Genomic DNA, 26620 nt, shown 5'->3' on the forward strand with positions numbered 1-26620 from the left:
TGTATGCTTGAAACCATCCTAGAGTGGCAAATTTTGCTGGCCACAGCTACAAATTTTGCACATGGGTCCTCCTTAATGATAGCCTGGCTATTACCTAATTGGCCATGGGTTTTCGATGTGGAGAGTGGTGAATGGAAGGGACCAAATAGATTAACTGCTTGGGGCAGAGGGTTTGCTTGTGTCTCTACAGATGGAAAAGGAATCCAATGGATGTCGACATGCTGCATCCACCTTGTCCATCAGAAAGAGAAGGAAAAAGAGGAGACCCTCAACACAAAGGAAAAGACCCAAGAAACATCGGGTGGTTCCCTCTCTGAATATGCCAGCCACTGAGAGAGCATGGCTATTAGCCCTATGTGTATGGCAATTGACTATGCAAGTCTTCTAAACCTGAAGGAATCATTGAATTGAAGTGATGGATGATAGATTGGCTCTGGATTATATTTTGGCTGCTGAAGGAGGTATACGTGCGATTGTGAACTTGCAATAGATGATCATAAACATGCACCACTTACCTGAGGCAGTTCGATGGATGAGAAACACAAAACAACAGTTATTTTCAATGCCTTTATTTTGGGATTCTCTTATAGTATATTGTTTGTGATAAAACCTGCAGGAATTATTGGTTTAATGCTTTCTTGTGCAATACTTCTCATGCTAAAACTTGCTATCTGTTACGGATTTTTCTACTTGTGAGAATTGCCATGTATGCCATGTCAGCTGGTAGGATGGGGCCCAGGAGGTAGAAGGGAGCTTGGCTTCTGAGGCAGGAGATTGTGTCTTACAGGTGTTACTTTGAGATGGCGAGGGGAGTGTCCTCTTGCTAGATCTTTTCTTAGGATGCAGCACTAACTCCAGGTGACTCCCATCTGCGGATCCACCTGGGCAGTGTTGAGTGGGCTAGACACGGGGTAATCCCAGAGGAGAGCAAATATAAATGTCCAGCTTTTTCATAGGTGGAAAAGAATGAGGAGAGAAGTACAGAGAGGCAGAGATGTCGAGAGATTCAGGGAAGCAGAAAGAGAGAGATACAGAGACATACATAGATACATACATACCAGTTCTTGCTTCCTGCTAATCCCTGCTGAGATTATCAATAAAGAAAGGATGTTTTATACCTCAAGATCAGCTCATCTTCATGTGTATCTGGTGAAGGTCAGTATGTATAGCCTTGGCAATCAGTAGCCTCAGAGAGAGGTTTACAAATGGTGCCCAAACAGTGACAGAATTGGCCAAAGATCCCATGAGTTCACATAGTCCAATTGTGGAAAGGAAGATGAGACCCCAAGACTGAGAGTAGGTCTGGGATGGAAGATGGGACAGGTTTTTGTTAGGGTCCCAGATCAAGAGGTGCTGGAGAAGGAAGTTTATAGAATAGTAAAGCAATCAGAAACTAGATGTGACATCACAGGAAGAGGCAGTGGGGAAAAGAAGCAGGAAGCAGAGAGATTTACAGACAGAATTAGGATATATGTTACAGAAGGCAGTGAATGAAGGGGACCAGGAAGCAAGGATTTGGCTAGTCCCTTGTCCCATGTTAAAAGGCCCCCAGGAAAAGATGTGGGCCCCATTAGAGTGGGAGAAACTTAAGGAATTGAAAGAGGCAGTTAACACTTATGAGGTTGAATCTCCATATGTTAAGGAGCTGTTGGCTCTCCTAGCTTCCATTAATATACTAACCCCTAATGATTGGGAGACTCTTGCTAAAGTCTGCCTTACACTTGGGGAGTCTCTGCAGTGGATGACTCTGTTTTCAGACTTATCAAAAAAAAACTTTGTAGACATGGCCTAGATGAACCTTTCTCTGATTTTGTGGCTCCCTACAGGTGGCTGTTGAGAGATTAGTAGGTAAAGGAGAAGCAGCTGGTCTTCTTATCTGGAAGTTAGCTAGAGAGAAACCTAACGCCCATATTAGCCATGTCCTCCTTAGATAAGGACACAAGCCTTGAGAAGATGATAAAAAGATGGGAGAATGTTGGCTCCAGTGCCTTTCCAATGGATACTCTCGTAGCTGCTATTTCTAGAAGAGTACATGATGTGATTGTACACAATAGACTTGAGCTCACCAGCTCCCGTGTCTGGATGCTCTGTTGAACAAAGAACCACCACTCCATGAGGCAGTAGCCAGAGACTCCAAAGGCCTGGGATTAGACAAGACTGTCGATCAGTAATCTTGGCGGGAGGTTACAAGTAGCAGCCCAACAAGGAGGCAGAGCTTTCAAGATTGCCAGGTCCCACAAGGGAAGGTTGAATGTTCTTATCAAAAGACGGGAAGGCAAGGAAGTGGAATGGGTCTGGGTTTAAGTTTACCTGTGATCATGCCTGGTGACATAGCTGTGCACACAGCTCAAGTATATAAGTTAGGGAGCCAGACGGGTAGACGTGGATAAAGCCTTACAGGACAGAAAACTACATCCTATGAAAACAGCGCTTCACGCGCCAGAGAACATCCAAAAGGTCCTTTGAAAGGATGAGGAAGGACACTGGCAAGGTCTATCCTTAGTACTTTGGAGAGAGCCGAGATAGTTGTGTCTTGCAGGGTCTGATGGGGAAAGCTGCTGGATTGCAGAAAGAAAAACAAGGAAAGTTGATTCTTCCAGACTCTGAATCATGAAATGCCAGCTACTTGACCAACCTGAAATCACCTGAAACCTGATCCTGACACTCAGCACTGGATGCTGCTGCTGCTGCCTACAAGTCACTCATCTCCCTTCTTCAGTCCAGACCCCACTGGACAGGGCCATCACTACGCCCCTTGTCAGCCTGAAGCAGCTCCAGAAGATGAGACCTTCATCCTTTTGCCACAGAAGGGTCTGGATCTGACTGCCTGAGGTGGTCCCTTATAGAAAACTTGGGGAAATTCTTCTACAGCTCTGGTACCAACACTTGACCAAGCACACTTCCCTTCTCATCCCCTCTGTTGTATCTGTATTGTTACTTTTTCTACTTTAAGCCTATGTTTTTATGTATATGCATTTTTAGAAAATCTCTAGAGGTGCTTAAGGCATAAACAGAAAAACCCAGCATTTTTAAACAGAAAGGGGGAGATATTAGGGACTTTTCTCCTTCTGAGAATTGCCATGTATGCCATGTTGGCTTGGTAGGGTGGACCCAGGAGGTAGAAGAGGGCTTGGCCTCTGAGGCAGGAGGTTGTATCTTACAGGTATTTCATTGAGATGGCGAGGAGTGTGTCCTCTTGCCAGATCTTTTCTTAGGATGCAGCACTAACTTCAGGTGTCTCCCTTCTGCAGATCCACCTACACTGTGCTGAGCGGACTGGACACAGGGTAATCCCAGAGGAGAGTAGATATAAATAACCAGCTTTGAGTCCATAGGTGGGGAAGAATGCAGAGAGAAGTAGAGAGAGGCAGAGAAACGGAGAGAGAGAAACACATAGACATACATATACTTGTTCTTGCTTCCTGCTGACCCCTGCTGAGATTATCAATAAAGAAAGGCTGTTTTGCACCTCAAGGTCAGCTCATTTTTATATGTATCTGGGGAAGATTGGTGTGTATGGCCCTGGCCATCAGTAGCCTTGGTGGGAGGTTCTAGTTATTCACTTTTTTATGGATCTGACCACTGATGTATAGCTGCTTCAAGTTAAACTAAAGAAAGGGGGAGAGTTTTAGGGCTGCAGATAGTGGGGATCCCTGGATGAGGTATAAAAACACTTTACTCCCTGCTGACTATATCTGGTTTGGTTCCCCAACCCCTCTATGGGTATCTTGACCTTCCTGAGAAGTCAGGGGGATATGACCACCTGTGTTTACTTGAAGCAGCATTATACTAAAGTGGGAAATACTTGTCCATAATAACAAGTTGTTGCATGTTCAGTACTCCATGGTTATAGGGTATCTAAAGTGGAAACTGCCTTGATTAACTCGACCCCTGTTTGAACATCCTCTTGACTGCTGTCTCATCACTCCTTACCTGATATCAAGACTTAGGCTGGTCCTGAAGTCCTTCTGTGAGTATATTTTTTAGGACTCAAGCTAATCTCCAAGTCCTTCTCTAACAACTTTCTTTTTAAATTGTAAAAGATAAACCTCATTTTCCAATTCTTCTATATTGGTAGCTCATTAGTATGTCACAGACACAATATGCCTTGATCTAATTATGCTTTTTAATATTTTATCCATTATTTCAATGAAAGGATTCATAACATCTATATCTACTGTGTGATTGTCACAAATTTGGATAGAATTATTATGTCACTGATTCTCCAAGGTTAGTTAAATTTCTTGAGGCAAGAATAGATTAGTGACTAGCAGGAGAACATAACTACTGGACTTAACTCATTACAGACCAGCTGATTCTGAACTATGTTCAAAAAAAGAGAACCATGAAGTTAACAGTTATAAGAAAAAAATAAATTAGTTATAACCAGAATCAAGAAAGAAATGGTACAGAATCAATCTTAATATGCTAAGTTATTAATGCTTTTACAACTCCTTATATTCTTTCCCACTTTACTTTTAGCCATTCTTAGAGAAACTTGAAATTCTCTAAATACAGATTTCTCAGAATAAAAAAAAAGATGGAGATCCCAAGACAGTCTATATATTAAATATCCTCCTTAGAAAAAAAGATGTTGAAGCATCAATGATAAGTAAATTCCTAAGAACTATCTAGTTAGAAAACAGAATGGATAAGAGTGCTAGGTCTGAAGGCAAGAAACTTATCTTCTTTGAGTCCAACTCTGTCCTCTGACACTTTTGTTTGAGTATGAGCAAATCACTCAACTTCTTTCTTTAGTTTTCTTCGCTATAAAATAAGCTGAAGAAAGAAAGGGCAAAACACTCAAGTATCTTTGCTAAGAAAATTCTAAATGGTATCATAAAGAGGCTGATATTTCTGAAATGACTCAAAAGTAGTAAGTTAAAAACTTATTAAAAGAAGAAAAGCAACAAAAAAGATTTTTGACAAAATGAAAAGTTTGGAATTAAAGAAACATAAATAAGAAAAGTAGAATATATTTTAAAATACAAAAACACTACATATGAAAAAAATGCTATATCAAGATGCAATCAAAAGAAAGAATCACAAAAGTACCAAAGGAAGAAATTAAATTTTCAAAATTAGCAAATGGTAAAATAATGAAGGAGCTAAACATAACTAAGAAAGCTCAAGATACAATTCTTTGGAAATGTAAAGAAGACATAAGCAACATAATGAAATATTTTAGACTTGATAACTGTGAAAAAGAAAAGAATCTGGCTACTGTATTAAAGGAAATAATATAAATGATTTTTTCTCAAAATACTGAAAAAGATGTGGAATGAATCCAAAATTTAAGTTATTCAGTCAATGATTTATCACATTACTAGGCTACAATGAAAGGGGGGATGCTTTTATAAAAAAAACAAGAGAAAAAGCATTAAATGAATTAAAAATGAATATTTGTATCTGGGGCCATTTTCTTTTAATATGGGTGTGAGGAAGTAATAAAAAATGTAAAAGAAAAATAAGAAAGAAAAGGAGGAGGAGGAAAAGGAGAAGGGGGAAGAGGAAGAAGACAAGGAGAAGGAGAAAGGAGGAAAAGAAGAAAGAGGATGAAGATGAGGAGGTAAAAGAATAAGTTGGAAGCACCAACAAAAGAGCTGTTACTACTGATGGGAGAATTAACTCATTAAGAAGATGGGAGACAAGAGAAAACAGGGAGCTGGAGGTGCACTTTAGGACTAGATGTCTCTTGAAATACATGGTTGAGTTCATGGAGAATACAATTAAGAATCCTTAAGAATAGTCTAGATCATGATAGCAGGAATACAAATAAAGAGAAATCCAACTAAATAAACATTTCCTACAAAAAAAAAAAAAGTATAAATTAACCTTCCAGAGGCATTATTCCCTATCAGGAAAAAGAGACACATTATTTCAATTCTTCTCTTGGATAAAACAGTCATCAATCATAATTTTCTAGGACTTTGCTTCAATTTTTAGCTCTTTCTATTTACATTGCTATAGTCACTGTGTATGTGCTTATATTATTCTGCATGAATACACACACCACTATGCTTCCTGAATTCTTTATTTTTATGATTTTCAATAAAGAGGATAACACAAAACGTCTACAAGGCTGAACCAATTATGCTATATAATTGCTGTGAAATCCTATTGTGATATAAGAGATGATGAAGGCAGTTTCAGAGAAATCTAAGATTTGTATGAATGGATTTGAGATGAAGTAAATAGAGCCAAAAGGACAAATTATATAATAACAACATTGTAAGACAAAGACTTTTGAAAGACTTAAGAATTATGATCTGATACTTATGGATCAAGTTATCAACAAAAAAGAACTAAACAAAAGTCTATATGAGATTGGGTGAAGAGGTAAAAGGAGGAATTAAAAAAAAAGGAGCAGAGGAAGGGAGAAATCGTGCTTCAGTGATAGGAATGGATATACCAATGTTGAATGCTCCCATAGAAGAGGCATTCTCTATCAAGGGAAAACAAGATCTCAAAATGGATCTACTCAGCAAGGGTTGTGTCACTTAGAAAAATCACTTATACCTCAAGATATAAGGGAAGGGGATGTTTTAGAGCAAAGGAAAGAGAAGTGGTGGGAATAGGGTTGCTATAAAATAGATTAAGCTAAACTAAATGAAAGAACTTTGTTCTCTGTTTACAGAGAAAGGAGATGAAACTTTAATCAAGGGTTGAGGAAATGATGAAAGAAAAGATGACTAAATTACATGAAACTGAAAACCTTTTGCACAAATATAACTAATGTACTTAGACTAAGAATAAATTGAATGGGAAGAAAACAATCTTTATATTGAATTTCTTTGACAAGGGTTTTGTATCCAAAATATCTAAACAATTAATCTCTCAAGTCGTATCACACACAAAATTTTATAGTTTTCTAGCTATATTTCTAAATGTCTGAATCTTCAAATTTTATACACAGTTTATTAAAATACTGTAATACTTAAAAGCAACATGAATTTAAATTAGTTTTCATAATGGTGGGAGAATTTCGGATGTTTCTTGAGATAATTGAAGACACCTATTAATGTTATAAAATTCATCTTGATAAGCATTTGTTATTGGGATTGAAACTTTCAGACTCACATTCACACTAGCTCCATATACATTAACTGAAAAATACTCGTAGTACATGGAATGAAAAGAATGATATATACACCTGGCTTCATTCTCATAGAAGATAGTTAATACTTTATCCAATAAATGGTTTTTGTTGTTGTTTAGTCATTTCAGATTCTTTGTGATTCATTTGGGATTTTCTTGGCAGACATAAAATAGAAGTGGTTTACTATGTCTTTGTCCAGCTCATTTTATAGATGAGGAGACTAAGGCATATAGGGTGAAGTGATTTGCTCATAGTCAAACAGCTAGTAAGTGTTTGAGATTAGATTTGAACTCACAAAGATGAATCTTCATTCTAAGTGCAATGCTCTATACACTGCACCATCTAGCTGCCCCCAATAAATGATAAAAACCAAATTTAACGATTAAAATATACAACCTAATTCACTTAATATAACAAAAAACTTAATAACTTTATTTATTTTTTTTTAATTTTTTATTTAATAATTACTTTATATTGACACTCGTTTCTGTTCCGATTTTTTTCCCCCTCCCTCCCTCCACCCCCTCCCCTAGATGGCAAGCAGTCCTTTATATGTTGGATATGTTGCAGTATATCCTAGATACAATATATGTTTGCAGAACCGAACAGTTCTCTTGTTGCTTAGGGAGAATTGGATTCAGAAGGTATAAATAACCCCCGGGAAGAAAAACAAAAATGCAGATAGTTTACATTCGTTTCCCAGTGTTCTTTCTTTGGGTGTAGCTGCTTTTGTCCGTCATTTATCAATTGAAACTCAGGTCTCTTTGTCAAAGAAATCCACTTCCATCAAAATATGTCCTCATACAATATCGTTGTCGAAGTGTATAATGATCTCCTGGTTCTTCTCATTTCACTTAGCATCAGTTCACGTAAGTCTCGCCAGTCCTCTCTGTATTCATCCTGCTGGTCATTTCTTACAGAACAATAATATTCCATAACATTCATATACCACAATTTACCCAGCCATTCTCCAATTGATGGGCATCCATTCATTTTCCAGTTTCTAGCCACTACAAACAGGGCTGCTACAAACATTTTGGTACATACAGGTCCCTTTCCCTTCTTTAGTATTTCTTTGGGATATAAGCCCAATAGAAACACTGCTGGATCAAAGGGTATGCACAATTTGATAATTTTTTGGGCATAATTCCAGATTGCTCTCCAGAATGGTTGGATTCGTTCACAACTCCACCAACAATGCATTAGTGTCCCAGAAAAACTTAATAACTTTAAGTAACACTTAGAGAAAATAGAAATCTTAATTTTTATTTTGAAAATATTTCTTAATTGGGCTTGGGAAGATTCATTGAAAATTCTAACTCTCTTGTCACAATAACCAGCTTTCAAAATGCTATCTTACTTCAGCAAACACTCCATACTTACTTTTTTTTTTTTTTTAGGAACATCCTTTTTATTTGTTTGCTTTTTACCTGAATATGTGTTTCTTATTTATTTTTAATACACATTGCTTCATGAATCATATTAGGAAAGAAAAATCAGAACAAAAGGAAAAAACAAGAGAGAGAAAAAAACAGAAAAAAAAAGTGAATATAGTATGTGTTGATTTACATTCAATCTCCATGGTTCCTTTTCTGGATGCAGATGGCATTTACTATACAAAAATCTATTGGGATTGCCCTGGATCACTGAATCCCTGAGAAGAATCAAGCCTTTCATAGTTGATTGTCACACATTCTAGTCGTTATTGTGTATAATGTATTTCTGGTTGTCCTTATTTCATTCAGTATCAGTTTGTGTAAATCTTTCCAGCCATTTCTAAAATGAGCTTGTTCATAATTTTTTATATTCCATTATATCATTCCAATTTAATATTCCATTACTTTCATAAAACACATCTTCTTCAGCCATTCCCCAACTGATGGGCATATACTCATTTTCCAATTCTTTGCTACCACAAAAATTGCTGCCACAAATATTTTTACACATGTGGGTTCTTTATGATTTCCTTGGAATACAAACTCAGTAGTAGCACTTCTGGGTCAAAGGGCATGTACAATTTTATAGCCTTTTTGGACATAGTTCCAAATCGCTCTCCAGGATGATTGGATCATTTCACAATTTTACCAACAATGCATTAGTGTTCCAGTTTTCTGACATCCCCTCCAACATTTATCATTATTTTTTCCTCTCATTTTAGCCAAACTGAGAGGTGTGAGGTGGTATGTTAGAGTTGTTTAAATTTGCATCAATAGTGATTTAGAGCGTTTTTTTTTTTTTTTTTTTTTTTTTTTTGGTATGACTACAGATGGTTTAATTTCATCATCTGAAAATTGTCTGTTCATATCCTTTAATCATTTATCAATTGGGGAATTACTTGTATTTTTATAAAATTAATATTTCATATATATATTATATATAATATAAATAAACATTTTGTATTATATTTTATATAAATTTGACTCAGTTCTTTATATATTTTAGAAAAGAGACCTTTATCAGAAACACTGGGTATAAAATTTTTTTCCTAGTTTTGTACTTCCCTTTATTACTTGTTTCTGTTGGTTTTATTTGTGTAAAATATTTCTAATTTAATGTAATCAAAGTTGCCTATTTTAGCTTTCATAATGTTCTTTAGTTCTTCACTGGTCATAAATCCCTCCCTTATACAATGATCTGATGGTTAAATTATCCTTTGCTTTTCTAAGCAAACACATCTTTACTAATTCTTTTCTGTCCATAGCAAGAAGACTGCTTCAAATGGAGTCATGGAGTTGTTAGTCCCTGTCCTAGACCTTTCTGTCCATAGCAAGAAGACTGCTTCAAATGGAGTCATGGAGTTGTTAGTCCCTGTCCTAGACCTTTAAATCACTTCCCAAACATGTTATTGTATGCACGTCTGCATAGTCTGGATTTCTTGTTGTGAGCTTCTCCCATATCTATATTCTCATTCTTGGTTTGAATCCTGAACTTTGACAATACATTCTTCCCCATCATTGTGCTTTATTTTACCTAGTTTGAGCTTCCAGACACTATCTATATAAAATATGACCTTTAATCACCAATTTGGCTTCAAAGCTTGCCAATGTTCTCCATTTATTTTCATTGTCTGGATTCTGACTTTGGTGTTGCTATTAGCACATAGAATTATTGTGCCACTCTAGTAGGCTACTTCAAATGTGATCCTGGTAATCCCCAACCTGACACTGTTATCCCTTTTTAAAGGCATATCTTTATTCTATAATTCATTTCAAACAAATACAAATATTTTATTGTATTTTTGTAGTAACTTCTTTGTTTGAGAAAGAGGGAAGTTTGATGGATTTTTTTAAAAAGAGAAGAAATTCTTTTATATCAAGAGGTAAATCAATGAGTTGATATCACATGAAAGAAATTATTAAATTAAATAATTATTTGATAATTCCTTTCCATGAGGCAAAAAAAAAAGGGAGGAAGAACTAGGAAATTGGGGAAACTGGTGTATTTTTTTAGGCACTTCTGCCCTACCTCCTATCTAACTAGGTCAGATTTAATTCAAAGTCCTTTAAACAGTCCTTTTCATTTTTTACTCCTTGTTTAAATTTGCTGGACTATGATTTGCTGGTTGTGCTTTAACTTTGAAATTCCTTTTTCTGTTGGAATTGCCCTGGCAGACTCAGTTTTGGGGATTATTTTTTAGAAACAACCAGAAATTGGTTACCTGTCTAGGGACTGGCAGTCTCTCTGATCTGTTTCTCCACTCCTGTTTCCCCAGGTCCTTAATTAGTATTTCAGCGTACTTAAAAGGACCTTGTAGTTTGATATTGGGCCTCTAAAAGTTTGGGGTTTGCCTGCCTTGGTCTAACTGTGCATAATCTGCTCTGTAATCTGATCGTTTCTGCAGCCCTGTCTGTTCCTTTGGGCAGGACTAGTGGAGCTACTCCAAGCCTCATCATTCTTCTCTCTGAATGGGCAGCACAATTGTCTTGAGCCCTGCTGCACAAATGACCACAGATCTAACTCACAGTGAACTGTCCATATGCTTCCCAACTGCAGAGGGCCTGACATGATTGAAATAAGGAACTTTATGTATTGCTGATTAACTCTGGGGTTATCAGGGGGAGACTTGACCTTGCCATAAATCCTTGTATTGTTCTAGCTTTATTTTGATTTTTATTTAGTCTATTTACTTCATATAGGGTTTGTCAAAATTATGGCATTAAGACTTTCTAGAGGAAGGTAATTCAAGGATTTGAATAGTTAGAAGAAAGAGAGTGTGGAATGTTGTGCCAAAGTTCCCTTTTGATGTCCTGACCTAGTTTCCCTAATTGTCCTATTTAGTTATTCTGCCTCAGGTTATAACTTTTCCCTCTTAATGTTTGACAGGATAAAGGTCTACTTCAGTTGCTCTGCCCCAAAACCCCAGGCTATAATCATTCTCTCTTAAATGGTTGATGAGATAAAGGTTTTATATCTTTAGGTTATAGACATTCCGTCTTAATGTTTGACAGGATAAAGGTTTATCTATTTTAGATGTCATTAAAATAGCAGTAACTTCTCAAGTACCTCCCTCCATTGTGTCACACTAGGTGCTTCCCCCTATTAGGTCCTCCCCATCCAGGTATCTCCCCCATTATGTCATTGTTCTTGTTATCCTATAAGAAAGCTTGCTCTCTGATACTTAGGGCTGGATTCTTTGAGATGATAGTCTTGTCCAGCCCCAGACCAACATCCATTTGGTCCCAGTATCTTGCCATTTAATAAACTATTAAATTGGTCTCTAACCTCTGTCTTTCTCAGTTACATCACATCAAAATCAATTGATATTCAAGCTCTCTGTCTATGTAAGCCCCTTCTAACTCCCCTAATTAAAAAAATACTGAAGAGTTACCAGTATCATCTTCCCATATAGGAATGTAAACAGCTTCATATTTAAGTATGTTTTGTTTTTCATTTCTGTTTACCTTTTTATGCTTCTCTTGAGTCGTGTATTTGAAGATTAGGTATTCTTTTTAGTTTTGGGCTTTTCATCAAAAATGATTGAAAGTCCCTTATGTCAATGAAGGATCATTTCCCCTGAAAGATTATGCTCAGTCTTTCTAGGTAGTGGATTCTTAACTGCAATCCAAGCTTTATTGCTCTTCAAAATATGTTATTCCAGGCCCTCTGAGACTTTATTGTAGAAGCTGTCAAATCCTGATTATGGTTCTTTAGTGGCAATTTGTATTTTCTCTTTGATATTATACTTCTGGAACTTTGCTATAATATTTCTTGAAGTTTTCCTTCTGGGATCTCTTTCAGGAGGTGATCATTGGATTTTTTTTAATGCCTAATTTGTCCTCTGTCTTGATAATTTCATGAAAAATATTGTCCAGATTCCTCTTTTTTTGGTCTTTTTCAGTAGTCCAATAGGTCTTAAATTGTCTCTCCTGGATGTGTTTTCCAAGGTTGTTATTTTTCTAATGAAATATTTTACATTTTATTCTATTTTTTTATTCTTTTTAGTTTCTTTGACTGATTCTTGATGTCTCATGGAGTCATCAGCTTCCCTTTGCCCAGTTCTAGTTTTTAATTTATGATTTTGTTCAGTTATGTTTTGTACCTTCTTTTCCATTTGACATTCTACTTTTAAAGGTCTTGCTTTCTTCAGTGTTTTTTTGTTTGTTTGTTTGTTTTTGTTTTTGGATTTGGTCAATTGTATTTTTTAAAGGCATTGTTTTCTTCAGTCAATTTCTGTCCTTCCTTCTCCAGGATGTTGACTCTCTTTTGCATACCTCTCATTTCTTTTCTCAATTTTTTTCCTACTTCTCTTATTTGACTTTTAAATTTTTTTATGCGCTCTTCCAAGAAGGCTCTTTGGACTTGGGACCTATTCATAACCTCCTTTGAGGTTTGCCCTCTTCTGAGTTAGTGTTTTGCTCTTCCTTTCATTTTAGTAGTTCAAGGTTCTTTTTATTTCTTGTTCATTACTTCCCCCCATCTTTTTTCTCCTATATTGTGACCTTTAAAGCCAAGCTCTGCTCCTGAACCAAGAGGGCACTGTGTTAAGCTTCTTGTGAAGCTTTGAATTTTAGCTTTGCACAGGAGTCCCTTTTGTTTGGTTACTTGTTTGGAGCCCTGGTGATGAGATTAGATTCAGGGAAACAAAATGATAAGATTAGGGTTCCTGGTGGTCAGGGAGTTAAATGATGAGATTAGTGGCAGGTTCGAGATTCAGAGAACCAAATGAAGAGGTTTGGCTCCCCTACATCCCCTTTGGATAGGTGCATGGGCAGAGAGTTGTGGGAACCCTCCTTCCTGGGGGCGCAGAGGTCCTTCATAAAGGAATTTATGAACCCAAAAAGCTAGACTGATAAAAAAATTTATGATTGGCATTGGGAAATTAGTCTTTGCTATACAGGCTGAATTCCTTAGTGGCAAAGTCCCAACGGAGAGATATAAAGTTTTGTTAGAGTAATAAGTGAGGGAGATAAAAAGAGAGAGAGCTGAAAGAGAATATTATTTCAGCAGGCAGAGGTTCCCTTGGCATAGCATGGCATAGCATGGCATGTTAGGTCCTCTGCAAGGAGAGGATTTAAAATTGGCTCTTTTTATAATAGAAGCCTTAGCTACAAGCTGAAGCCTGCTCCCAGTGGGGACTTGTGGGTGGAGTTTGAGCTGGAATTGAATAGAATTGAATGAGACTCTTTAATTCACTTCAAAGTTTAATCAGTAGTGAGTGTTATCAATGGAGGTGTTCCCCATCTCTCAGGATCTTTTACAGAGGCCAGGATTCAAGGAGAATCTGTTCTTCAAGGAGTTTTAGAGCTTTGGGGCTCCCTTGTCATTGGGGCTAGCTCAACCTTATCTTACCTGTTAAACAATTTACAAGGCTAGAGATTTCCTTTTGTTCTGGAGAATGGAGACTCCTCACTGGTCAACTGAGACCCAGGAATCTTAGTTGATAATCTGTGTTATGATTAAGATCCTCCTTATGGCTTGGCACTATCTGGAGACTATCTGAGCTGGGCTATATACCCCTTTTACCCAAGTGTGGTGTTCTCTTCTTTTTTATAATATGAAGGTTCTCTCTGGGAGCAGGTTTATTGGGGAGGTTTTCTGGAGCCAGCCTTCATTTCAGTTAAAAGTAATAATTACTCCAAAATGCAGCCAGCTGATAAAATGCAAACGTTTATTTTCTCCTTCCTTGGGCCCCGGTAGCTTTCTTAGAGGCCTTAGCTTTCCTTGGTTCAAAGAGCTCTCACCAAATGTCTCCAAATCCAAAGGTTTGTCCTTCAGCCTCCAGCCAGCACAAAGGTGGAAAATGGGATGATTCTCTCTTGTCTCCGAGAGAGGGCTCCTGGCTCTCAATCTCCCAGAGTGCTCCTTCTGAGTCTTGTCTCCTTGCCTAGGGCTGGGCAACTTTCTGAAGAGCCTTTCAGACCAGCCTTGATCTCAATGGGGGAAGTACAGGAGGCCAGCTACCCCGATGGGATGAATGAATCTGGTTGCGCCTCCGAGAGAGAGATCTTCTCCTGAACTGACCGATGCTCTCCTCTCAGTCTTTTTAACTGAACTCTGCTGACTGAGCTATCTCAAAGGTTGACTCCTCCTCCAAGAATGGGATTGTGGGATCTGAGAGTGGGATTATAGGTTTCCTCCCAGAGTGCTTTCTGGCCCTAAGAGCTTCTTGCTTATATGAGCTCTCTAAAGGTGTGAACACAAGCATTATTTCTATCAGTTCCATTTAGTACCTTGTTTCTTCTGGCCCACAACATCTCCTTGTAAGATCAGATCAATCATACTGAACCATGCTAAATTAGATAATTATTGTCTCTATCAACTCTAATGACTTAACACTTTGTAAGGATTCCAACACCCAAGTGAGACTGATTCTTTTTAAAGTCCTTCCAAACTATCTTGAGCTAGAAAATTGTTCATTCCATTTCTTTGTAAACTCTGTCACTCCAGAATCTGTTCAGAGACTTGATTTCATGCTGTTTCTGAGGGAAAATGAGAGTGCTCAAACAGCTTGCTGGCTTCAATTCACCATTTGGGTTCTGCCCTCAGAAGTTTATCTTTTCATAGAGAAAGAAAATGCATAGAAGAAAACTTAAAAGGGGGGAAGAAAGAAGACATTGATAGAGAAATTCAAGCCTTACAAAACATTTTACATATATTTCTTAGACTATTTAGCTAATAGATGTCCAAGTTTAATGGGGAAAACAATATACACATATATAAAATTTATACATATATATGTTTCTGTATATATTTATACATCTTGAAATGCATATAGATTTAGATATATGATTGGAAATCATCTCAGAAGGCACTGAAATTAAGAAGGACTAGAAAAGTCTTTTTGATGAAGATGACAATTGAATGAAGTCAGAAGGAAGACATGAAGAAGGAAAGAACTACCTTATAACAGCAAGTGAAAATGCTCTGAGTTAGAAGATGAAGTGTCACGGTCCAACAGACATCAAGGAGGTCAGTGTCACTGGCCCAGAAAGTTTGTGAAAGGATCTCAGTGTTACACTAGAAAATATTTAACAATTAACTGGGAAAAAACAAGTTTACTCATAATAGGCTTTTAAGTTTAATCTTCATTTTACACATTTTTCTCCAACATTTAAGTCTAGACAATCAACAACAACCACAAAATAAATCAAGTCCTCATTTGGAACTTCTATTTCCAAGATGTAAATATTCATGTTATGTAACAATCATGCTGTCTCCAGCATATTGCAGGGAAGGAAACAAGGTGTAAAAATACAAAAGGTAGGAAAGAGCCAGGTTATGTATGATTAATACCACCCTTTCATAAAAAAATCTAACTTTGGAATTTTTTTCTGCTATTCAGAAGCTTTGTTTCTCTAGCGTTTTTCAATAAAGATTTCAAATATAATATTCTGAGTCCAGAGTAAAGAGATCCCTTTAGGAAAAGAAATGATAGCTGGGAACTCCTGAGTCTCTCTAGGATACAACAGATAGTGAATTGACCTATTAGAGGACCATGGAACATACCCATCTTGGAGCTGATCTATGGAAACTTTAGACATGAGACAAATTGTGAACTGAAATTAAAATGACATTTTCAGTACGATATGAATGGTCCCTTGATAGTCACTTCCCAAATCTCACCTTCCATTTCAGTACCTTCCATTGATCTTCCAGGAGCATCATTACCCATTTCCTTTCTCAGTTCAGTCCTTGGGGATTCTAGTCACTAATGAGAGAGAAGCAAGTTTGTATTCCTCACTTTCTTTATGTCATTAAGCCACCACTTAGGTTTAGATTCAGGTCTAGTTTTTTTCCTCAAAAGGAGAATTGGAAAGATATTCAAAAGTCAATGTGAATCAAACCTGGACAGATATTTGTTTCTTAACACACAAGAAGAATGCTGTTAGGTACTTTCCCTTTCTTATGCAAATAGGTCCTTTGTTCATTTGTTTTTTTGCTGAAAGAGGAAGAAAAAGAACGTCATTATAAGAGGGGAAAGATAAAATTCATTTGTAAAGAAAAGTTTCTCAAAGAAAATATTGAAAAAAGACACAGCCTGCTCTGACTGGATGGACAACTTCGATTAAAGTACTGGTGAGAGGTGAGCAAAAAGATGACAGACTAGACATTTTCTCCAGTCCTTACACTTTCTCAAAATAGACATTATACACCAAAGTCAAAACAACTTCATCTGTTTCCTTTGAGTAGGACACCAGGAATGCAAAACAAGATGAAAAACAGACAAACCCCAAATTAATGCTCACTGACTTACTCAGCCCTTTCTGATACCTACCAAGGTATCTGAATCAAGATCACACCAGCAGATCCAGTTTTTTGCCCAACTTTTGCCCAAGTTTTCCCAGTCATTTTTGTCAAATTATGACCTCTTATTTTAAAAGCTTAAGTCTTTTGGTTTATCAAACATTAGATTAGTAGGGTCATTTTCTATTGCATATTCTGTATCTACCACTCAAAGTTTTAGATTGTTTTCATGATTACCATTTTGTGGTACAGTTTGAAATGTGGAACTGTTAGGCTGCCTTTCTTAGCATTTTTACATTGATTGCCTTGATATTCTTGATCTTTTCTTCTTCCAGATGAATTTTGTTGCTATTTTTTCTGACTTTTAAATAATTCTTCCAAATAATTCTTTTGTAGTTTGATTGGCATGGAATTGAATAAGTAAATTAATTTAGATAGAATTGTCATTTTTACTATATTGCCTCACTCTATCCTTGGAAAATTATATAGGAAATTGAGTAAATTTTATTAAAATATGAATCCTTGCCCAGTAAATGAATGGTTAAAGAATACGAGTGGGGATTTTCAGAAGAAATCAAAGCTCAATAATCACATAAAAAGTTTTAAATCATTACTTATTAGAGAAAGGCAAATTATAATAACCAATTGATTAACATGACAGAAAAGAAAAAAATTGAAGAGAATATGAGAAAATTGAAACATTAATGTACTGTTGTGGGAGTTGTATGAAGAATGTTTTGTTCACATAATCCCTAAGTTTTTCTTGGCTGGCAGACTTTCAAATATTTTAGATTATAGTTACTATATAGTTCTTTTAAATGGAACTTCTCTTTCTATCTCTTGCTGCTGTGTTTATTTGACACTTATTTGGGATTTTCTTGGCAAAGATACTTGTGTGATTTGTCATTTTCTTCGTTAGTTCATTTTATAGATGAGGAACTGAAGTTAATAGAATTAGGTCACTTGCCCAGTAAGACATAGTCAATAAGTGTCTGAAGCCAGATCTGACTCACAAAGATTAGTTTTTCTGACTTCAGACCAGGCACTCTATCCCCTCCATTACTTAGCTGCACTATTGTCTATGATCTATGATGCCTTTTATCAAAATTGATTTTTCCTATATTTTTGCTTTTGCTTTGTCTGAGATCCTAATGGATACCCCTACCTTTTTTCTTTCTAAACTTCAGATGAAGTATAATAGATTCTGCTCCACACCCTTATTTTAAATCTGTGTGAATCTTTCTGTTAAAAGAATGCTTTTTTAAAGCAACATGTTATTTGTTTGTAATTCATTCTATGATCCTTTTCCTATTTTGTGGCTGAGTTTATCATTGGAAACTTTTAAAGGAAAAAAAATACTACTTGATTTATTAAACAGTTAATTAGAGCCTCCCCCTCTATTGCTGAATTTTCTATCAGTGCTACTCCCCAAAATTAGGACAATTACTGAAAACAGAAAAATCCTTATAAAATGGTCCAACCCAATCATCAGGGAGAATTGCTTGTCAAAGGAATTGGAAAGATATATATCAGAAAAGAAATGTAAAAACACATATATCAATACCATTTCAAAGGGGGAAATGATACTACCTAAATTAATTTACATATTTACTGTCAGAGAACACAAGTTTCTAAATGTTTAGTAGAGGAAAGACTTAATTAAAAAAGAAAAAAAATCTTGGTAGGCAAAAAGGGTTATCTAAATAATGTAAAATTGAAAAATGTTTCCATTGGTAAAATTAATATGGGTAAAATAAGATGAAAAAATAGCTCATTGAAGAAAAATTTGAAGGAATTGTTTTTAATAAAAGTTAACCAAACTATATTGGCAATGAATTCAAACATATAATAGGAATCATTCCTCAATAAATAAGTAGTCAAAGAATATAATAGGCTGTTTTCTTTTTTTTTTTTCAAAATTCAATTTTATTGCCATTTAGAAGGTACAAATTACAATGCCCATTATACATATGAAGTAATGGAAAACATTTCACAGTGAGAGTGAGAGAGAAAAAACAGGGGAGATAGGAAGGAAGTGAAGCACACACACATAGAGAAAAACCAGATAAAAAGAGAGAGGAGAGATGGAGAGAGAGACAGAGACAGAGAGACATTGGGAGAGGCATAAAGAGAGAAAATTAGACAGACATTATCGTTTAACTTGCACTGTGTCAATCAATTCTCTATTTGTAGGAAGATTACATTTTTCTTTCTATCACGAGTCTTGGAATTTTGGTGGATCATTATATTGATTAGAATTACTAAGTCTTTCGCGGTTGATTATCTAGTGTACCTATTTTGCCACCTTTGTTCATCATTCTTTTTCCCCGTTATTTTAGCCAATCTACTAGTTGTGAGGTGGCGCTTCAGAGCTTTTTAAAATTGCATTGCTCTAATATTAGTGCGTTAGAACATTTTTCATACTATTGATAGCTTTGTTTTCTTTCATCGAAAACGGATGGACAATTTTTAAAAGAAGAAATGCATGCTATTGACACCCATAAAAGATACAACTAATAAGTTATAACTGATAAGAGAAATTCAAAATAAAATAACCTTAGGATTCGTTTTAAAGGTTTGACGATGATTTTTAAAATGTCAAATCCGCAGAAAAATCTGATTGAGCCTGAAAAAAACCTTTAGAATTCCACCTCCCATCCAAGTACTAACCAGGCCCGACCCTGCTTAGCTTCCGAGATCAGATGAGATCGGGCGCGTTCAGGGTGGTATGGCCGTAGACAAAGCCTACAGCACCCGGTATTCCCAGGCGGTCAGAATTCCACCTATAACTACTCCTCTTGCATGTGAGAACAGGATTACTAAACCATCTAAACCTAACTTTTTTCCTTTTACGGCAGAGTTATAAATTGAATGGAATTGCTTCCCCTGAACTTGACAGCCTGAAAATCCCTGGAGCCTCCGAGATCCTAGAGAATGAAGGGCTTCGGTCCTCCGACTAAAGCAGTGATAGTAAATGAAGGGATGAAGCAGGCTTAGGGAAGAGAACAGAGTGCTTGCAGAAAGCGGACTGCTGGTGGGGCGGCATCCTGTTGAGCGGAACACTGCAAAGCAGCTCGCTGCTTGGTACAGGGAGACCTTGAAACTTTTCTACCTTTCCGTCATCTAGTTTATAAAGGGAGGTCATTCTTGCCTGTGGCTTAATCAATCTTGAAGCCAGACGCTTGCTTTCGGGACTAGCTTTAAGAGGACTGCCTTTAGGACCTGCAAACGCGCTTGGATTTTTTGCAGTGTTGGGCTGAGAAGTGGAAGAGAAAATTACTTCTGGGAATAGACTGAAGATCGCAGCCCCAGAGCAGCAGAACCGTACTTAAATCCAATTCTTGAGAGTCAAAACATCACCCGGTGATTGTCACGTTCCTCGTTGAAAGGGAAGGAAGATGCTCAACAACAGGGAATGTGAGCGTTTCAAGGTGGGGGAAAAGGGAGGTGGTGGAGGGGGACCCTGAAATTCAGCCACTTCAGCCCTTTGTTTATATGAGGAAGCAGAGGGCCAGAAAAGAGCGAGTGCTTTTCTATATATTATGTAATCTTTTGATTGGGAAGAGTGGGCAAAATAATACTCTAACTGCTTTCCTGTCGTGGAAGTTTTGTGAACATCAAAGGAAATAATGTATGTGGAAAAAAAAAAAAAAAAAAAAAAAACTTTGTAGCTCGAAAGTATTACATGGGTAATAATAATGTTAAAAATAGCTAAAATTTATATATTCCAGACACTTTTCATTTTTATCTCCTTTGATCCCAAGGTAAGTGCTATTATCTTTCCTAAGAGATGAGGAAACGGAGGTAAATAGAAGTGGAGTGAGATGCCCAGAGTCAACCAGCTAGTAAACTGTCTGAGTCTAGATTTGAACTCGGGAAGATTAGTCTTCCTGAGTCCAGGCTAGGCACTGTATCAACTGTGCCATATCACTCCCTGAAATCTACTTTATTGAATAACTTTCTAGAAACAACGCTAGGTTTTGTTTAAGAGAATTTCCCTGGATTTGTTCTTGAAACTAAAGTTATATAAAACAAGCCACATTTTTTTTTATGAAAACCTAAAACCCAGCATTGAAATAATCCATATGTGGGGCAGCTAGGTGGTTTTTCAAATCAATACCAAAACAGAAATCAGTGAAAAATATGTACAGGAGAATTTTTATATGAGACAATACAGTGTGAAGGAGCTCTCCCATTGGGAGTGAGGTATCCAAGACAAGAGTCCCAAATCTCACTTAAGCATAAATTTCCCAGTCTTTTGTGGCAAGTTGGAGTTAGGGACATAATGGAGAACTCTTCTCAAGTCAACTTCTTCTCAGAGTCTTGTTTTCCTCTCACTAACCTAAAGTGTTGTTGGAATTACCAATCTTCCATTTTAAAGCAAGGAAGCCAGAAATGTCTGAAGACAGTACAGAAATTAAAGACACTTTCAGAATCTTGAGAAGTCTTAAAAATTGAAGACACTCAAAACTCTCTTTTCTCTTACTTTTACGAAAGAATATTGAGCTCCACTAGTGAGCAGAGACTCCCATACCAATGTATTTTAGGACTCCACTTTCAAATGTAATATGTGAACTATGTCTAAGAATGTATTTCTATTCCTCTAGTCGTTTACCTCTCTGTCAAGTTATAATGTGCTTCATTATGATTCTTTTGACGTCATAATTGGACATTACATCCATCAGAATTCTGTATGATTTTATATATATGTATATATGATTACATATGCATATTTATAACATGATTATACGCGTATGTTTGTGTCTAATGGCAGGCATGGTGAGGGGCAAGGAAAAAAGAAATTTACATGATAAGGTTTTTTATATATTTAAAAGGATTAGCAAGTTGCAATTCCCTATGTAATCATCTTATTATTATACCGTGTTATGGAAATGCTTGTTTTTATTTTTACATTGGGATTCTACAATGAAAAGGCTAACTCAGAGATTACAGCATTTCCATCTATTTATTTATTTATTTATTTGCTGAGGGAATTAGGGTTAAGTGAGTGACTTGCCGAACTTCACACAGTAGGGATGCGTTAAGTGTCTTGAGCACATTTGAACTAGCTGGTGCGACTCGAACCACTGCGTCACGTTCTCTATAAACGTGGTGACGTATGACGTCTTTCTGATTTTTTGTCTGCAGCGCATTCTGAGCCCTTTAGCTTGGAAATCGCTGCAGTCGCCAAAATTTTAGAGAGCAAGAGACTTCCCTCTTCTGGCTGATGGAGCTGCAAGTAAGATCACTCTTCTTACATAGGAATGAAAGAAAGACGGGCGCGGGGAGTTGGGGAAGGGGAGTTGCCATCCTTTGAGAGAAGTAAAGCAAATCATCCAGGGTTGGATTTTTTGCCGTATGAGCCGGAGAAGGATAAGGGGATTATATATTTTATATCTCATACTGCTATTTGTTGCTTATTTATAAATTGTTCCTTTATATTCTATCACCAAATGAGGAAGAGAACACAAAGGAGAAGACAAAGAAAATATTCAATTTAAGTCCATCTTTACTGAATCTGCCTGTTCTTTTTTTTTTTTATATATTGTAACTTTATAATACAGTACTTTCTGTCCCCCTCTGCCACGTTTAAAAAAGAGTATGTGCGTGAAAGTATATCACACACATAAATAACAAATGTAATGTTTGTTTTCATGTATGTATGTATAGCCACACACAGAGAGATGATATAATGTTGATCGAAAAGGTTTTTATCTCCCATGAATTTAACAAACTTACAAACTGTAGATTTGAAACAATAGTCAAGAGTTTAATTTTTATTATGATTATATGGCTTGTTTACATAGATTTATTAACAGTACTTTGTAGTGGTTTCTGTGCTTTTCTGAGGGTCCTCTTAAAATATAATTGAATCAAGAGGAAGGTTTTTTTTACCCTTTTCCAGAGCAACATTTTTGCTTTCATGTTTAAAAAGCAAGTCTACTTTTTATTTTAAAAGCAAATCTACATTTGAAAACATCAGTACATTTAAATGGGTAAATGGTATATTATTAAAATCTGTTTTCTTTCCTCTCCTGGGCTGATTTGCAACTTTTTAGATTTTGCCACCTTGCTCTAGCTGCCGACTTACTTTGGAAGTTTCCTCCTCACCTTAGATCTTTTTATCTTAGTCTTGCCAACATGCTGGCTGCCTTATTTCATTAGCAAGTTTCTCCAGGAATGTACATTTTGAGAAAGAGTCAAAAACAGCTATATTTACTTCCAGGTCTTTGTTGGTTTTCTTTTTTGCCTAAACCCAGCTCAGAAGATCTTCTCTTAATCCAATGAAAAATTTCTTCTCCCAGAGGTAAAATAGCCTTCTGGCTTAGGTTGGACTCACACGGGCATCATCTGTGTTATCCTCCCTCCACAACTTTCCTATTAACTAACTTTGGGTAAATAAACTGCTAAAAACAAGAGCAAGGGCTTAGGTTTTCATGGCCATTAAAGACTTGTCTTTTACTAAAGATTATTGAAAATACAGCTTTCTGCATACAATTCTTTGTAATAATATTAATTCTGATATTATGCACTTTTTCTTTAACATAGTAACAATGAAATAATAAAATGTTTTACCAAGATAAAATTGGTAACATGTAGAACATTTTTCTCACCAGTAATTCCCTAGAATTCTGTGTCCTTTTCTGCTAACACCTCAAAACAAATGAAATCTACAATATACTTTACAGACAACAAAATTCTTAAAGCTAAAACATTTTAACTTGAATCTTATCATTTACTTTGTCAGATGATAGTATGAAAACATTATATTGTAATTCTCTACTGCTGTAAATCTTTGTGCTTTGTTCGCCTTCTGAAAATCAAGGGAAAGATTGCTGGGATTTAAGTCTCTGCTGTGGGAAGACATCAACACTGGTAAAGTCTCAACACCACCTCTGATACTCTGTCATTCATGGTTGTTGGATGGTGTTAGAGATAATCAGGAACATACTAACTTGAAATAATCCCTCAGCAACAACATCTACTCCATATGCTAAATCCATATCTGAATTGGAATGTTAGTCAGCCGATTTTAAAAAGTCCTTCTCAGCTTTCCTTTTCTTAAAAAAAAAAAATAGAGAAAATTTCATCTTAGATGTATTAAAGTTTCCTGCTTTGGGGGTAGTTGAGTATGGTTCAACATAATGACTGATGGGAAGAAGGTCTTTTCTGGGATCTTTGCTTGGGGTTTTTGAGTTCAGGACTTGGTGAAGGGGATGGCAATATGAACATAGAATGTTCTCTGATTTGCCTAAAGTTAGTTAACAAGAAGGTTGTGAAGGGAGGATAATTCACATGATACCAGGTTCTATGAAACCATCCCAAATCAGTTAAACATTTTATCTTTAGAATTCTCGCTGGGAGAAGAGATTTACTGAGTTAGTTTTGGGGTAAAAGCAAAAAAGAAAACCAACAAGGTCCTATTAATACTTACCTCCCCGAAGAAGCAAGAGATGTGGGTATATGTTCCCTGCCAGATCTGTTTCATAAATTTTCTGATTTGCTCTGACTTGCCAGAAAAATGGCTTGAGTTATTTTCTCAAATGAGGAATGTAGGTTTCAAAGAGAGTTTTTTACTTTGGGATTTTACAGTGAAAAGGCTAACTCAGATTATGGAATAGAATGAATAACCTTCTAATCCCATTAGATTCTAAAAGAGCAATGGTAGTAAAAGCTGTATTAATGACTATACATATAAATGTTTTTCATATTCATTTTTTAAAATAACTTTTTATTGATAGAACTCATGCCAGGGTAATTTTTTACAACATTATCCCTTGCATTCACTTCTGTTCCGATTTTTCCCCTCCCTCCCCCAGATGGCAAGCAATCCTTTACATGTTGAATAGGTTACAGTATATCCTGGATACAATATACGTGTGCAGAACCGAACAGTTTTCTTGTTGCACAGGGAGAATTGAATTCAGAAGGTATAAATAATCCAGGATGAAAAACAAGAGTTTTTTACATTGGGATTCTACAGTGAAAAGGCTAACTCAGAGATTACAGAATAGGATGAATAACCTAATCCCATTAGATTCTAAAAGGACAATGGTAGTAAAAGCTGTATTAATGAATATAACTACATATAAATGTTTTTCATATTAATTTATTTAAAATCCATAGTATAGAGGGTAGTATGTCCAGTAACAAAATTCTAAAAAGGGAAAAATCATAATTTTGTATATTAAGGGAGAAATCATGGACCCTAGAAATCAGGCACTATCAACAAAGCATGGCAGTCACAGTAAATAATCCCTACAACTAAATCTTAGTGGTCATCTAATGCATTGCTCTCATTTTTTGCATGAGGAAGTTGCATAGAGAAGTTAATGAATAGGTAGTAAGTATCACAAATTCAAATCTGGTGCTCTTTGCATTATGAACATGAACATTTTGAGTGTCTAATATTTGTTTAATTGAATCACTGAATTGAAGTGTTAGTCTTGACCTAAAGAATGTCAATAGGGATTAAAGGAACCGACAAGATTTGGTATTGTCCATCATGTTCAATTCTTCATCACCCCATTTAGAGTGTTCTTGATAGAGATGCTGGAAAGCTTTTCCATTTCCTTCTCATTTGATAGATGAGGAAACTAAAGCAAATGGAGTGATGACTTGCTCAGAGTCACAGAGCTAGTAATTGGCTGAGGCCAGATTTGAACTCAGGAAATGGAATCTTTCTGAATCCAGGTTTAATGCTTTATCTATTGTGCCACTTAGCTGCCCAGGACTGGCTGACTAGATGTCAAACGTAGGTGGAGGAAACAAATATAAACGCTAAGTTTTAGAATCTAGGTGATTGGGAGAATGGTGCAAATGTGGAAGTATAGAAGGGACTAATTTTGAATGAAAAAAAATGTTAATTTTAGACATGTTCAAATTGAAGTGATTACTATCCATCTAAGCCAAGAGGCTTTATAATTTTGACAGATTAAATCCTGGGAGAAGCTCACTTCAGAGAATTTTCAGCTTCTTCAAGGTGACCATGAAAACCTTATCTGAGATAAGGCCATTAACTAGCTGTGTCGCACTGTGTACAAGTCACTTTACTTTTCTAGCCTTAAGATTCAACCTCAATGACTTTCAGAAGAAACCTTCCCAGCTTTAATAGTTTATTTGGGAGTATGCTGAAAGTGAGGGGAACAGGAGATCAGGAAAATGGGTTACATATTACCGGTACTACAGCTTTTACGCAGGCCCTTCATAGCTTTCTGTAATTGCCTGGTCTCAAAGACCGGTTTGGGTGAGTTTGGGGAATTGTTACTAACTTGCTCTTCAAATAACAGCCTTTCAAACTTCTGGGGAAAAAGGAAAAAAAAAAGTATTTTTGAAAATAGCATGGAAATTTCTGGAGATATAATGTGCTGTTCATAGATAGTCACTGATTATTCTCAGTTTGGCAGGCTCTTGTCGTTCACCTTTCCTCAAATCAGAGGAAAAAAAGCTTGCTTTTTTGAAGTCATAGTTAGTGTGTTTGGCTGCAAAGTCATGATTCTGATACGCTGGCCACAAAAATCAAACAAGATATTGACAAAGTAATCATTGCCTGATGTCTGAAAAATTCTCTGAAATAAACAGGACATTGTGTTTTTGCTGATAACTAAAGCTTCATCTGAATATTCTTTTTTATCTGTAGGTACATGAGAAATTCTTCTCTCATCATTTCAAATACAGTCTGATTTGGAGCATGACTCTTGTGATGCAGTGCTGGGCACAAGGTAAGAATATAGTATTCTCTGATACTTTTAGCAAATGTCAGCAATGAAATAGGGTGAGCTTGATATTGTTGTGTTATATATTATAGATTGGGTCTGAGTGACTCACCAAATTGAA

General features: G+C 36.3%; 1 protein-coding gene and 1 long non-coding RNA gene across 8 annotated transcripts in view; both read left to right on the forward strand.

Moving 5' to 3' along the window:
- Positions 1–868: 868 nt before the first annotated feature.
- Positions 869–10334, forward strand: LOC127554055 (uncharacterized). The gene is made up of 3 exons (XR_007951884.1): positions 869–3475; positions 3838–3970; positions 9801–10334. It is a non-coding gene; the product is annotated as an uncharacterized LOC127554055 (long non-coding RNA).
- A 9258-nt stretch (positions 10335–19592) lies between these two features.
- The window catches only part of CD200 (CD200 molecule), a 42551-nt gene continuing 35523 nt past the window's right edge, over positions 19593–26620 (forward strand). For 2 of the 7 annotated variants that reach the window (XM_051985281.1, XM_051985282.1), the window contains exons 1-2: positions 19593–20214; positions 26424–26505. In XM_051985281.1, the coding sequence (XP_051841241.1) occupies positions 20182–20214; positions 26424–26505 (115 nt within the window). In that variant the 5' untranslated portion in view covers positions 19593–20181. Of the gene's footprint in view, positions 20215–21913; positions 22023–26423; positions 26506–26620 lie in introns of those variants that run through there. The other 5 variants (XM_051985284.1, XM_051985283.1, XM_051985287.1 and 2 more) reach the window with 4 other exon arrangements.

Source organism: Antechinus flavipes, chromosome 3 (genome assembly GCF_016432865.1).
Source record: "Antechinus flavipes isolate AdamAnt ecotype Samford, QLD, Australia chromosome 3, AdamAnt_v2, whole genome shotgun sequence".
In the NCBI taxonomy this organism is placed as follows: Eukaryota; Metazoa; Chordata; class Mammalia; order Dasyuromorphia; family Dasyuridae; genus Antechinus; species Antechinus flavipes.